Source organism: Bidens hawaiensis, unplaced genomic scaffold (assembly GCF_021521415.1).
Source record: "Bidens hawaiensis isolate Kalapana, Puna unplaced genomic scaffold, B.hawaiensis_p1.1 tig00011621_1, whole genome shotgun sequence".
Lineage (NCBI taxonomy): Eukaryota > Viridiplantae > Streptophyta > Magnoliopsida > Asterales > Asteraceae > Bidens > Bidens hawaiensis.
The window spans coordinates 9261-23315 of NW_027491909.1; the positions used below are offsets into that span (position 1 = coordinate 9261).

A 14055-nucleotide genomic window follows, 5' to 3' on the forward strand; every position below is an offset into this window, starting at 1 on the left:
TATATATATATATATATATATATATATATATATTCGTATTAATTTCACATTATACCCGATCGTTTATGAATCGATTAACGTTAAAGCATGGAGTTTCAATGAATGATCGAAAGTAATATAAAACAACGTACAATAAACTTCAACGTCGAGAAATACTTTATTAATGATAATTAATAAATAACAATACATCGAAACGACCCCACGTGTTGGGTTACGAATTCAAATACAAACACATGAAACGAAGCTTAAAAATATTATAATATATATTTATATTTATAAACAAAATCAACAATTCGAAATGGGTCGGGTTTTCGGGTTTGAAAAGTATCGAATGTTACAGGATTCACAACTTTTAGAAATTTCGTCCCGAAATTAAAATTAAAATAAATTTTAAAAGAAAACAACTACTACAAGGAGTTGTTAAAATTTTACAACACATAATAAAAACAATAACGTCGATCTTTGAATGGCTCGAAAGATGCCACAAATGGGAAATATGATAAGGACACTTATATATAGGATGTACCAGCGGCGCATCCACCATGCCCTTATCATGTTGCATTTGTCCCGTTTTTCAAATTCATTCCAGGTTTCGATTTATTGCACACAACGTACTTATTATGTCTTCCATGCGAGGACTTGGATAATTACATGTCGACCAATAATTTCCTTTATCGTCGGATGGACCACATAATCAGTCCCATTGTGTGGGTTAGGATAAAATAAGTTCTTATATGAAATATTTTAAATTAAGAATAATAAACTATAAGGATTGATAATTAACAAAATCTATAAACTTGTCCTTGAGGTCAAGGATAAGCGAAAACATTGGGTCCAAATAGATGAAATCGTTGACGTTTAAACGAAATAACAATGTTATTGAAATTATAATTAAATAAGCGAGATTCTAGAGTAACATAGAATAATAATAACGAATGAAAACGTTAAAGTCGTGAACATCAACATACTTAAACGAAACATTGAAGTCGAGAATAACAAAATAAATAAATGTCACGTTGAGCCAACAAAATGTAAACGTGTAAGTTGTTAAAGCATTGGGCTCAAGAAACAAGTAAGTTCTCGGAGTTAGAAATGATTCGCAGGGCCGGCCCTAGGCATGGGCGAGCTGGACTCCCGTCCGGGGCACGTTATTTCCAGGGGCACTAAATTCCGGTCGTCGGATTTTATGTTGAAGTTCTTCGACGATCTTTTGTCCCTCTATTTAACCTGAAACCACTCTCTCCTTCTCTATTTCTCCTTTATATGGACACGAACTTGCAAAAAAGGTGAAGACAAGGGGAAAAAATGCACATCGGAGTTTTTTTAAGATGGAATATAAGTTACATAAAAGAGGAAGAGAGGGAAGAAGAAGTGGGCAGTGGACACCTAACCTCTAATATTTCCCGATGCCCAATGGTAGTGCGAGCCGGGCAACCGGCTGAAGCCCGTAATATCCCGATGCCATATTTCTTATATATATATATATATATATATATATATATATATATATATATAATTAATATGGATCTTAATCATCATAATAAATATATACGATCACAAAACTATAATTTATCAATAACATTAATCATCGTTTACAAAATTAGCATTATATTTTTTACTCATTAGGGCCTACGAGCCTATTCATTTCGGCTCGGCTGAGGTATTTAAATCCTCGGAGCCGGCCCTGATGATTCGTTTAAACAAATCAAAATTCCAATTAAAATATCAATGTGAATAAAGGTCACATTGAGATTAAGAATCACAAAGTAAATAATTGCAACTTCGAGATCAAGTGAAACATTGATCAAATTGATGAAACATTGAAATCAAGAGTAACAAAATAATTCGAATAAAACATTGAGCGGAAATAGAACTAAACAAAATAACCAAAACAATTCATGTAAAGTAAATATAATGAACACCTGACTTCGACTAGATAGCTATAATCATAGTCCTGGTCAGAAATAAACTAATTCATTTAGAGGTAACCGGTACTAGATAGCCAATGATAGAAATACGGTTTTTATAAGATAACTATGTACACAACCATGTTCATAGTCCCAACTTCCACTAAACGATTACATTCATGGAAAATCGGTCATAGACCGTGAGTTTTAAATAACACGGTAAAACGATTCAAAATGCAATTTTGAATGAAAAAAATAGTTCACAATCAACGAATAACCAAATTCGATATAACTTCGTAAACAAACTTCAAAAGAAATCGACACGTAAAATTATTTCGATAATATACAAATAATATATATATATATATATATATATATATATAACAATATATCAGAAAAATAAAGATAGGAAAATGAAAGATTGCTAGCGATGCTTGTCTTCTCAAAGGTGGGTTGTGGTATGAAAGTTGTTATAGAGGCGGTGTCATGATTTCTTAATCGAAACTCATTGAGGTTAACAAAGAAGGGAAAAGAAATGATTGTTGATATGTGTTCAAGTTTGTGAAAATTGGTTGTATAAACGTGATGGTTTTATAACCGAAGGACAAAAAAAATTATATAATAATTTGCATAATAATATATATGTATATATCCTTAGCTAGCGCTGAGGCTTAGAAACTTTATAAAAATTTTTAATGTAAACGAATTCTGGTTGCGCGGCGCCCTATAAAAACATTATGGGAAATCGTCACTTAAAACAACGTGCTGAAGATAAAAACCTTCATACTGAGTAATATAATAGCCTTACGGCTTAAAATTTGTTTATTGAGAAGGATCTTGCTTTATTTTATTTTAAAGATGTTTTTGAAAAAATGCTAATAATATTTATAAGGATATTATTAGTAATAATAATAATAATAGTAATGGCAATACTATTTATCGGTGAGCAGCAGCAGGAGCAGTAGTATGTGTGTGTGTGTGTGTATAATTTAGTCATAGTAGATGAGTTTGAAAAGACTAGCTATTGACGTCGAAAAGCAATAAACGTTTAAAATGACAAGGAATGCAGGGTAAGTTATTGCATGGCGGAATCGAGTTAGATGTGTTCAGATCATTATAATTATAGCAGGCTTGAAAATACGAGCAATACGGTAAGATAAGTGGTTAGGTAACTGGTCGCGGGAATAGATGGGTGGTGTGGAATATGTGTAATTTCGTGGCAAGAGTTGATAAGGTGGCCGATATTATCATATTGTGGAGCATTTCGACATTGCGGTAGCGGAGTGGCAAAATGGTACGTGTTACACAAAAGGGTGGATTATCGTGTGAAAATCTTTGTTGGGTAAGATTGAGTATCCAAGGGTGATATTGGGTTTTGGATTGACTTAGGCATAGCTTTCAGGTTTAAACATGTTGTTGTGGTTAGTGATGAATTTTTTTTGGGTTATCATGGTTGGAATTGCGACGGTCAATTGCCTGATGATCAGGTTTGTCGTTTTGGGTGTTGAGTTTCGAGGGCGACGTCGAGGAGAACGTGAAGACATGCAACTAAGCGTGAAGAATTTACGTGACACTGAACGTAAATATGAAATTCATATCAAAACCAAAAGAAATTTCACATGAGAGATTCCTAAAATCGGAATTTATAAATATGAAAACAAATAAAGAAGTACAATCGCATGAAACAAAATTTGAAATTGAAATTGAAATTGAAATGCTCATCAGCCAGCATGAGTTTTCACGCTTCAATAATAATTTCGTAGAATTTTTTTTATAACATATGAAAAATATGTCAATTTTTGAAATAAAATATGAATTTAATGTAAACTTAATATATGTAGTGAAATCTAATTGAAAATCGAGTGTTCATAAGTTTTCGAAATTTCAATTAAAACCGTGATAATAAACGAATTATATAAAGAAAACAAATTGAAAATTGACAATTCATGTATCACCATGGCTTTTCATATTTTCAATTCAAAACCCAAAACAGTAATTTGAATATATAAATAAAGAAAACGATTTGAAACTCGACAATTCATGTATCACCATGACCTTTCGAATTTTTAAATTATATTAATAGAATTTATAAATAAAGAAAATGAGTTGAAACTTAACAATTCGTGTAATAGCAAAAATTTTAGAAATTTCTATGAATATATAAACACAGAAAAACGAATTAAAACTCGACTATTCACACAATCCCAATGACTTTTCGAAACAGCGATATAAACAATTGAGTATGAATTATCATATCTTGTATATAAAAATTAAAAAATATGTGTAATTAAATCGAACCAAAAGCTGGTTATTTGTGTATCACCACGACTTGTCAGACTTTTAGTTAAAACACATAAAATGCGAAACCAAATTGAACTAAAAGCTAGGTATTTGTGTATCACCACGACTTGTCAAACTTTTAGTTAAAACACAATGTAAAATATTGAGGGTCGGAGTCACACGTCGCATGAACCACCATGACTTGTATGACATCCTAAGGAGTGTAACCATATCCTTATCACAAAAAGGACATTATCACGTTTGAAAACATAAAGTTGCGATTCATATGGCGTTTGTGTGGTACGCTTTGGCTTAGGGTTTCATGCCCTTTCCGAACTCTCCAGGTAAGCAACCAGGTCCCGCGACTGATTGGGATTTATGCGCATTTCTTATCCTTAGGTTTCATGAACCTTGGTGTCAAGAGTTCGGAAAACAAACACGTCCCCCCTACAGTTACTACATACCCGCCACGTAAAACTGTCTTTATGAAGAAAATATCGGAAAACCAAAATAAAATTGATTGAAAAATATTTTGAAAATATTTGTTATAGGCCAAAACCAAAATAAAATTGATTGAAAATATCGAAGCAACCGAACATCTCGAACTATAAATAAAACACAATAACATCTAACTATCGGGATTGAAAAAGTTATATATATTGGGTTAACTGGATATTGCACTATTTTAGCATTTTATGGCATTATTATACTTAACTTTAACGGAGTTTATAACGAACTATAGTATTTTAATATTATAACTTTAAAAATTAAAAGTTAACGAATTTTGGTTTAACGAAAGAAAATCTAATGAATCAAAATTTTAATGAATTTTAAAGTCATTGAATTAAATCTAATGTAACGGAAATTATAAATTCACTTTTAACGATATAACGAATTTCAAAGTTAATAATGTAACGAAAAAAAAATAATTTAGTTGTAATGGTTTAACGAACACAAAGGTTGGGTTTTAGTTGAAAATGATAAGTTATATTTTATAAAAGTTTTATTTGATTTTTAATAATTTAATTTGATTAAAATTAATAAAAAAAGGCTTTTAAAAATAAATAAATAAACTGAGTCATGACCCGGGTTCGAACCAGGATCTCCAGATCCACACTGCTAAGTCTTAACCAACTGATCTAGCATGTAAGTTGTTTAAAAACCGAAACATAAATATATAAATTAACAATCAAAGTTCATCTTCTTCCACATGAAACCCTAGGTTCAATTCTCTTAATCCATCCCATGTTTGTTTATATTAAGATGGGGGTTTTGATTGTCGGCCAAAAACTAGCAAAAATCATATGAAGATTACCTGGATTGGTTATGGATTGGTGTTGAACGACGGAATGGCCTGAATTAACTTGGAAGATATATTACGGTTTATTTAGCGTGTGTTAGCGATATTTGAATATGTGAACGAGTTTATTTTGATGAGGAGATCTAATTTATACTAGTTATTGGAGCGTGTACAAGTTAATTGTCATTTAATTGGGTTCGGTGTTTCCGGCGATGGTCACGGATTAAATTAACGGTTTTTGGACGTTAATATTACAATTAATATGTTGACTAATGTTAGTTGACGAAGGCTAAAGTCGTTGTACTAGTCTAACGGGTCAAGACGCGTGAATTATGGGTTAAATATGGGTGCCGGAAAAGTTGCAGCCGTCGTCGGCGGCTTTGGCCGGAAAAACGGGGAACGGGGAAGGGAAGGGTTTGGGATTAATTAATATTATTATATTATAATATAATAATTTGAATAAGTTACATTTTGAACCTTCAACTTTCAGCAATCTTTAAAAGTAAATTACAATAAAATGACATTTTGACCTTTGGACTTTTTGAATGGTATATAATTTGTTAAAAGCATGTGTGTGTGTGTATTCGTATTAATTTCACATTATACCCGATCGTTTATGAATCGATTAATGTTAAAGCATGGAGTTTCAATGAATGATCGAAAGTAATATAAAACAATGTACAATGAACTTCAACGTCGAGAAATACTTTATTAATGATAATTAATAAATAACAATACATCGAAACGACCCCACGTGTTGGGTTACGAATTCAAATACAAACACATGAAAAGAAGCTTAAAAATATTATAATATATATATTTATAAACAAAATCAAAAATTCAAAATGGGTCAGGTTTTCGGGTTTGAAAAGTAACGAATGTTACATATACACTATGGTGTGTGTTGTGGAAGAGAAAAAGAACTAAAGGTTGGAAGATGATCTTTAATGGTCACACCTTAACAAAGTTCTTATATTCCTTGTAACTTTATGTTTTAATTTGATTTTCTTTTATAACATAACCATAAGGGTTTAATGATGCATATTCTTTATATGATGTATTCATCACCCCATCAATGGCTTATAATTTATTTTCATCAAAGACCATTTCAAAATGTAAAGAACATTGCTAATTGTAATGATTCAGAATTGACAGAATTCTTGGACGAAAAAGGTTGAGCCATAACTTTCTCGTAACAAATTGAAATGGTGTAAGACCAAAGCCTATGACTAAAGTCATTGAGTTTTGGTTCTAATGATATTTTATTTGAACTTTAATTCATTTTTATGACTCAGTAGTGGTCAAACTAAAATTAGTGCGCAGATCTGTACCCTTTTACAAGAATGGTTGTTTTAGCCAATCTCGGGTTCGAATCTGCCCAAACTTTCTAAATGGAAGTTGTTCCTAACACATTGATTTAGTTGACTAGAGTTTTTTTATAATTTTTGAGAATTTTTTATATTTTTTTATAATTTATCTATGCTATGACAGCAAGCTGTCCAAATTCTGTTTTCATCCTTCTTTTCTTTTCAAGTACAAGTTATCTTATCATCTTCTCATTATAATCCTTAGTTAATTATTTGTTAAAGACAAACTAAAACTAGTCGTATTACTTTTATTTAGGGCTTTCACGTTAGGACATTCATACGCTTAACCAAGACCTTAATCTTTCAACCCATCAAATTCAATGTGAGTTTACATACCCCTTTTTCCATCTTTTATGTTTTGTGGGTAGCATGCATACCTTATTAACTTTACTCATGTTTTATTTCCTCACCTATTCAAAACACAATTCAATTTATGTCTATGTGTGATTATTGCATGATTTATGATTATGCTCTATGTGCTTAAGTGTTTATTTTATGTTTGGTAGTTGGTCTCTCATCCTCATCTATTCTCATCTAGTATGATCATACACTTACCCAAATACATTGATTTTGAATCAATATGAACGGGTTCACATCTATTTAGTTGTTTACATTTTCATAAGTGTTGTAATGCTTACCATTTACATATGAATTGTGATTTACCTATATATATATATATACAACTAAAACTTATGTATTCTCACCAACATTCGTGTTGACAAACTCTGTTTTTATACATGTTACAGGTTCAAGTCTTTGATATATTCAAGATTGAAGATAGTTAGTTGACCTTAGGATATTTATTCAATTTACAAGTTATGATGTATTTACTTATTGTACTTGTGTACTTGTTTAATGTTAATGAAGTTAAATAATTATTGTCACTTTAATTAGTGTCTTTTGAGCTACTGTCCAATCAATACGTTACGCCCCCATATGTTCCGCCTTTGGTCGGGGTGTGACATTAACGCCCAAATTTCCCGATAGAAACAAATTATATAAACTAATTTTAGGTTTTGTTACATATATCAAATCTAGATTGCATGTCCATCAAGTGATCCTGGTATGCCACTTGTCATATTTCAGAAATATTAGGTGATTGACAATCACACTGAAAACAGTAAAAAAGCCTAATTGAACATGCAAACATTAAACAAATCTGGAGGTTCACTATACTCAACTCTCAAAATGGCGATTAAACTCCTCACCTTTTGAAAAGGACTCCCAAAATTTTCAGTTGGCTTTGTATTTCAGAACGATTGAGTCGTTCGTGAAATTAAATGCTTACCTATACTAGCTAAAAATTTATTCTGTATTGGATTGCACAATATATCAAATTTAAATCTCCCATCATTTGGCTTTGGATTCTACAATTTGGCAAATTTAGTTGCAGTTTATATGCCAGTTACTTAAGTTGTAAATTTCAAAACGTATTGTATTTGACTTGTTTTTAGGTAATCAAGAATTGAAGAGGCTAACTCTCCATTCATTTCAAAATTTTAACCCACAATATTATCTAACCAACAATGTATAAAATTATATAGATTAAGATAGGTTAGTAAAAGATTTACTGAAAAGATATCTCCGTTTCACTGATCATCATCACTAATTGACCATATATAATTAATACCTACCACTTTAGGGATAAGGATATAGTATTTATATATAAAGATACGATATATCTTTATTTAACAATATGATAGAATTATATTCGAACTATATCTGTATTCTGATATACACTCGTTGTCGAAGTGTAAGGAGAACGAATGCGACTAGAGCAGCAGTCTTCAAAAGGAGCGCGTGATAAGCCTTAGTGAAGATGTTTGTCATCTGGTATTTAGAATGTACGTGCAAAACTCATACCTGACCAAGTTGGATTAAAATGATTCAGTGAAAAATGCCACACATCTCATTGGTTATGCCTATCAAAATATGCAATATCTTTATGTAACTATATGATAGAGTTGCATTTGTATTCTATTATTTAGTACATAAACTGATTAAACATAATGTAGGGGTGTTCATCATGTTGGTTTCGAGGGATTCGAAATTGAAACTTGAATAACCGAATTGAATTTGAAAATTCGAAATCGGGTGACTAAAGAATAAAAATTATGAGAGAAATAAATAGAAGTAATATAAGCGTACCCTTTATAAAAACTGTATACTTAGAATTCGAATAGTCATGCTAGCTTGGTTCGAAATTTATACATTCGAGTTCCATTAAAAAATTCAAATCAAAATTCAATTTGTATAAGGACCCAATTTGGGTATTCAAAACCCGAATCCGAATTTGTTATTCGAATTATGTTCAAATGGACATTCTTGATTTTCAAGACAGATTCACATAATGATTCAAGAATGTATCTTATAACCTAATGTAAATAAACATTATGTTGCACCCAAAAAGTTTTTAGGTCCAATTCTTAAAAATAAAAAATACATTCAATCCGATCATACATAGTATTACATATTCAAGAACAATTTGCCTTGATCAAAAAGTACATATGTCGTTGAAAAAAAAGTTCTTTATCTACACAATATCATCCTCAAATCTCAACATCAAAAGCACCCGTATACATACCAAACTGAATTAAAGTATAAAAAGAAAGAAGTCAAACCCTCCCATAAATATTTTTTAAGCATGAGAAAAAGAATTGGCATGCTCAATCCAAAATTAGTTCACTAATTTCATTGGTTATCATTGCATATGAATAATTTGAAGAAAAAGAATAATAATTTAAAAAAAAAATTATGAAAGAAAATCTTGTTTGTCTTGCAAAAACTCTTTCCTTAGTTTGCTAGAAAAGAGCTTGCACGCGTCCATACTGAGATCAATTGCAGCTGCAAGCGCAATAAAAAGTGCAGCATCAGCCATACATGTAACATGTTGCACACCCACCTGCACCATAGGTTTACTTGCTTTCCCCTCACCTTCAACACTTGAACTCATCACAAATCCTTTGATGCTCGATAGTGGACTAGCTCTCGAATCTTTTAATGTTTCATCAATGCAAAATTTGCCACCCTTTTTTATATTCATTGTGCCTTGAGAAATGGGAATCCCGCTGGTCATACCAGAATTAGTGACAAGTTCAAATTTATAACCTAACCCGTCTATTGGTCCCCTTTCACGCCAAGCTTCAAGACGGCCCCACGGCTTCCAGTTACTGATTGAGACGCCATGGGGTCGCAGGATAAGCCAAGCACCAGGGTTTGATCGTGAAACACGGTCAGAGCCTTGACAAGGTACAAAGGGAGTAATCATAGAGGCGGCAGCTATAGAGGAACCCGAGAGATCATGGACCACGAGCATCCACCCTTTTCTTTCCCTCCCGGGTTTTTCTTTTCCACTCGAAAACGGTGTCATCCATCCTCTGTTGATATTGTTCGTGGTGAAATCTGATGGAAGAGAACTGAAAAATAAATTGATGGAAAAATGTTAGTATTGTAAAAACAAGTCATTATAGTTCTAGTTTAAACTAAAACCACTTGAATGATTAATATGATAAGTCAAAGTCAAACAAGAACAATTAAGAGATGGTGGTTAATCGACCAAAGAGCATTGAACTGACACCAGAATCCGGAGCACATGGAAAAGAATCAAGTTGGTTGTTGTCTTCCACAGTTGGAATTATTTTTTGTTGTTAAAAAACATCAATAATTAAGTTTTATAAATAAATAAACAAATATAAAATATATATAAAGAGTATTTTAACGAAAGTAATATGAATCGAAATCAACATCACAAGACTCATGTAGCAATCATTAGAAACAGGCAAGTACTATGTGAAGAAAACAATCTGGGAGGCTTATAATTTCACAAAACTCATAAAACATACGAGGAATCAGAAAAAAATCAGTATTATTGGCAAAAGAGAACAACAACCAAGGATTTGATGATCATTTTCAACAAAGTATAATTATTTATAGCTGCAGTATATGCTTTAGATGAGATTATATTACGCATTGATATTTTCGTAACTAATGATAATAAACACTTGTGACGTGAATGTGGTATTTTTGCAATTTAACGTAAAAACATATTATATTCACCAAATATGGTATATTCACCGATGATTATAAGTAAACATCAATGAGCCACATTATGATATTAGTTAATAAAGTATCAGAAACTATAGTACTGTTAAATCAAAGTTGACCTAACATGTTTAGGTGCTAATTATGAAAATGTCAGCGGGTAATACAAAGCCATATGATTTAGTGGTGGCTACGCTACTTGTGATATCATCAGGAACCATAGTGTATTCGCTTGGAATATATGTACTCATTGGTGAATATACATTACTTTTAGAAGTTTAGTGTATTCAATAACGAATCCATGTATTCGCCTTGAATAAAATGATTTTCCCAAACATATAGGGTTGTAAAATACAAAATCCAATTTAAATGGAAAAGATTAACCATGCAAAAAATATATATTACATAATTATTGTTATAAACAAAATGAGAAGATGCATATAGGTTGAAGAGAGTATAGATTACATTACCTTAAAAGGAAAGCAAGCAATGTAGGACATGGAATAAAGTTTGTGTACGTATCGATTATTCAAAACAATTGGATAACTTTTATTTCGTATGAATTTTGAATCTACACCTATTTTTTTTTTCCTAAACATATTTACTTATAAAATATATTTATTCTGAAACAAACAGTGTTTAATCTTCAGAACGGTGGATCGTGTTTTTTATTTTATTTAAAAAATAATAATTTAATAACTTTATCAACAAATTTCCAACCACGTTTGTTCAATAATTTAAAAAAAAAAAAAAAAAAAACAGTTAATTAAAAAAACATGGACCACCTTCATCACCCCCATGTCCCATGATGAAACGAAACTGAACCCAGTACAGCTAAGACGCAACTCAAATACTACGTACAAGTCACAACAGCATTACGTACAACTAACCAATACACATTAAAAAAATACTAACCGCGATCTCGAGTTCCGATCAGCGCTAAACTTGCAACTAAAAACCGGCTGGCGAATATTCCCCTGAATATTAAACACCACGGGACTACACTCCGGTTCACCCCCAAACTGAAACAAAAACCTCGGATCCGGTTCAGACCGGACCTTCAAATGCAAAACCGCCGCCGGTTTATTATTATTATTATCGACGTCACTCCCAAGTTTCATCCAGCCGTTCTGAAACACGATGGGTTTTGTCACCGACCCGTCAAGGTTAACCACCACCCCGACCCGACCCAAGGTTTTCCCGCCATTAGACACACAGCTCTGACCCATCCGGCCGGTGTAGACCGAGACGGTTAATAGGACCGGTTTGCCTTGGAGCCGGCGGAGGGTGGTGGGGTCCAGGTGGAAGCTGACGGCGGAGGAGGAGGTGGTGGTGTCGGGTGGTGAGGTGGCGGAGGAGAGTGGGATGATTTGGGTTTGCGGGGGGAAGTGTTTGATGCGGAGCTTGCAGTAGCACGGGGTGGTGGTGGAGTGGATGCCGGAGGTGGAGGAGATGGGTTTGGTGGTGGGTGGGAGTTTGAGAGAGAGTGATTCGATTATTAACCGGACGAATGGGCATGGATCCATTGGTGTGTGATGTGATTATGTGAATTGTGATGATGATCAGTTTTGGTGAAGGGAGTTACATAGTTTTATATTGTGGAAGGGATATATTTGACAGCTATTTTTGTGGGGTCGTTTTTGGTTGTTTATTGGATGAGTTGGTTTTGTTTTGAATTTTATAAACTTGGATTCTACAATAGTCCAATCCAATTATGTAGTCTAGCCGTTTTTTTAATTTATGTAACATGTTTAGCTAATTTTTCTCATAATCATAAGAAAAATACAAAACAAGTTATTTAGTTACCTTTATAGTGTGGTATATTTTTTATTTTTTTTAGTTACCTTTACAAAAGAAATTATAAGTATAATTGGATGAGGGGTTCTACTCTCAAACATGGAGGAATATTAGCTGAAACATGAGGAAATATCAATTGTTAAAAGAAAAAAGAATAAAAATGTATAGTTGAATAATACCCTATAGTATGTTGGACTTTTACTCTACGAGTGTGCAATACTGCAATGTTATTGTATGATGTTAAACCTGATTTTCAACTTATTTTAGTGCATTTTCAAACCTTTTCGGTTGGTTATGTCGATGATGTTGATGTTATCAAGTAATCGAACTATTTTAGTAATCAAGATTTACTAAAGAGAAACTACGAGTAAAAAGTTACAACGGAGAAAAATTTCTTTCAAACCATAAATTTTTCAGGCAAAATTTCAAGCAGTGGGTCATCTACGATTTATATGCCGGCCCGCTTCATGTATCATGAGAAACAAGTAGACGCATTCTCTTAAAATTAAAGGAGTCGTACAATATGTTTAAACAAGATAGTATAACACAATTCTATGTCCACCATATTTTTATATGTATTTTTGGTTTATTTCAATAGTAGCATATACTGAAATTTGTGTTCCCTTCGAATCATGATTTGTTTTATTTATTATGAGCGATATTTTTCTATACATGTTACTTAAAAATGAATGATATTCTCGTAACAAGATTGGTTGAATTGTATCGGTAGTCCGATCGATATATAAAATCTACATATATCTATTTATTTAACTGTTTCAGTCACATAATTTTGCCATTGAATAGCCGGGACGACTTAATTCTGGGGTGTTAACTGTAGGGGTATGGTACTAAACCCGGTTTTACGACCCTAAATTTATTATGTTTGGCTTATTTTATTATATGGACTAATACAATGTTATTGGGCTGAGGGGGTTTTGTGGAGGTAACCCTAACTGGGCTTAGCCCATTAGGGTACCATGATGGTGGCCATGAGACTCTCTATATAAGGAGGTCTCCACCTCCTTATTAAAGGGTCATGCTCAATAAGAGCCACCACCACTTTTTTGTGTCTGTAAACAAGAGGTCCTCAGGATTTCTTAGCAGTCACCTCCACACCCCCGAAAAACCATTGCAGGTCTCAAGGCAACTGGAGAAGAAGATCAAGACGTGGTTCGTTGATCTCGAAAATCCGTGGAAACATCGTCATGGATCAGGTCAGATTCATTTCATGCTTCGACATTGGCGCCATCCGTGGGACGGCAACGAACTACCCTTCGATCTTCATCTCGGCTGTCAGATCTCTCCCAGGAAAAACCCAGATCTGAAAGTTTACAGAAAAAGGCTTCAAGGCTTGTTCTATTAA

The 14055-nt window shown here is 32.8% G+C and overlaps 1 protein-coding gene across 1 annotated transcript; it reads right to left on the reverse strand.

The window, feature by feature from the left end:
- Positions 1–9351: 9351 nt before the first annotated feature.
- On the reverse strand, positions 9352–12430 carry LOC143538418 (uncharacterized). Its single transcript, XM_077031986.1, has 2 exons — positions 11811–12430; positions 9352–10270 (listed from the first exon to the last, which is right to left on the reverse strand). Exons 1-2 carry the CDS (start codon positions 12419–12421, stop codon positions 9607–9609), a joined length of 1275 nt encoding a protein of 424 aa, XP_076888101.1. The 5' UTR covers positions 12422–12430; the 3' UTR covers positions 9352–9606.
- Between the last annotated feature and the right edge of the window lie 1625 nt (positions 12431–14055).

Bases quoted from the DNA above. Each gene is read 5' to 3' on its own strand.
- LOC143538418 (XM_077031986.1), bottom strand. From the start codon at position 12,421: ATGGATCCATGCCCATTCGTCCGGTTAATAATCGAATCACTCTCTCTC. The intron at 10,271-11,810 runs GTTAGTATTTTT...TTTATTTTTCAG, and splicing joins GATCGGAACTCGAGATCGCG to TTCTCTTCCATCAGATTTCA.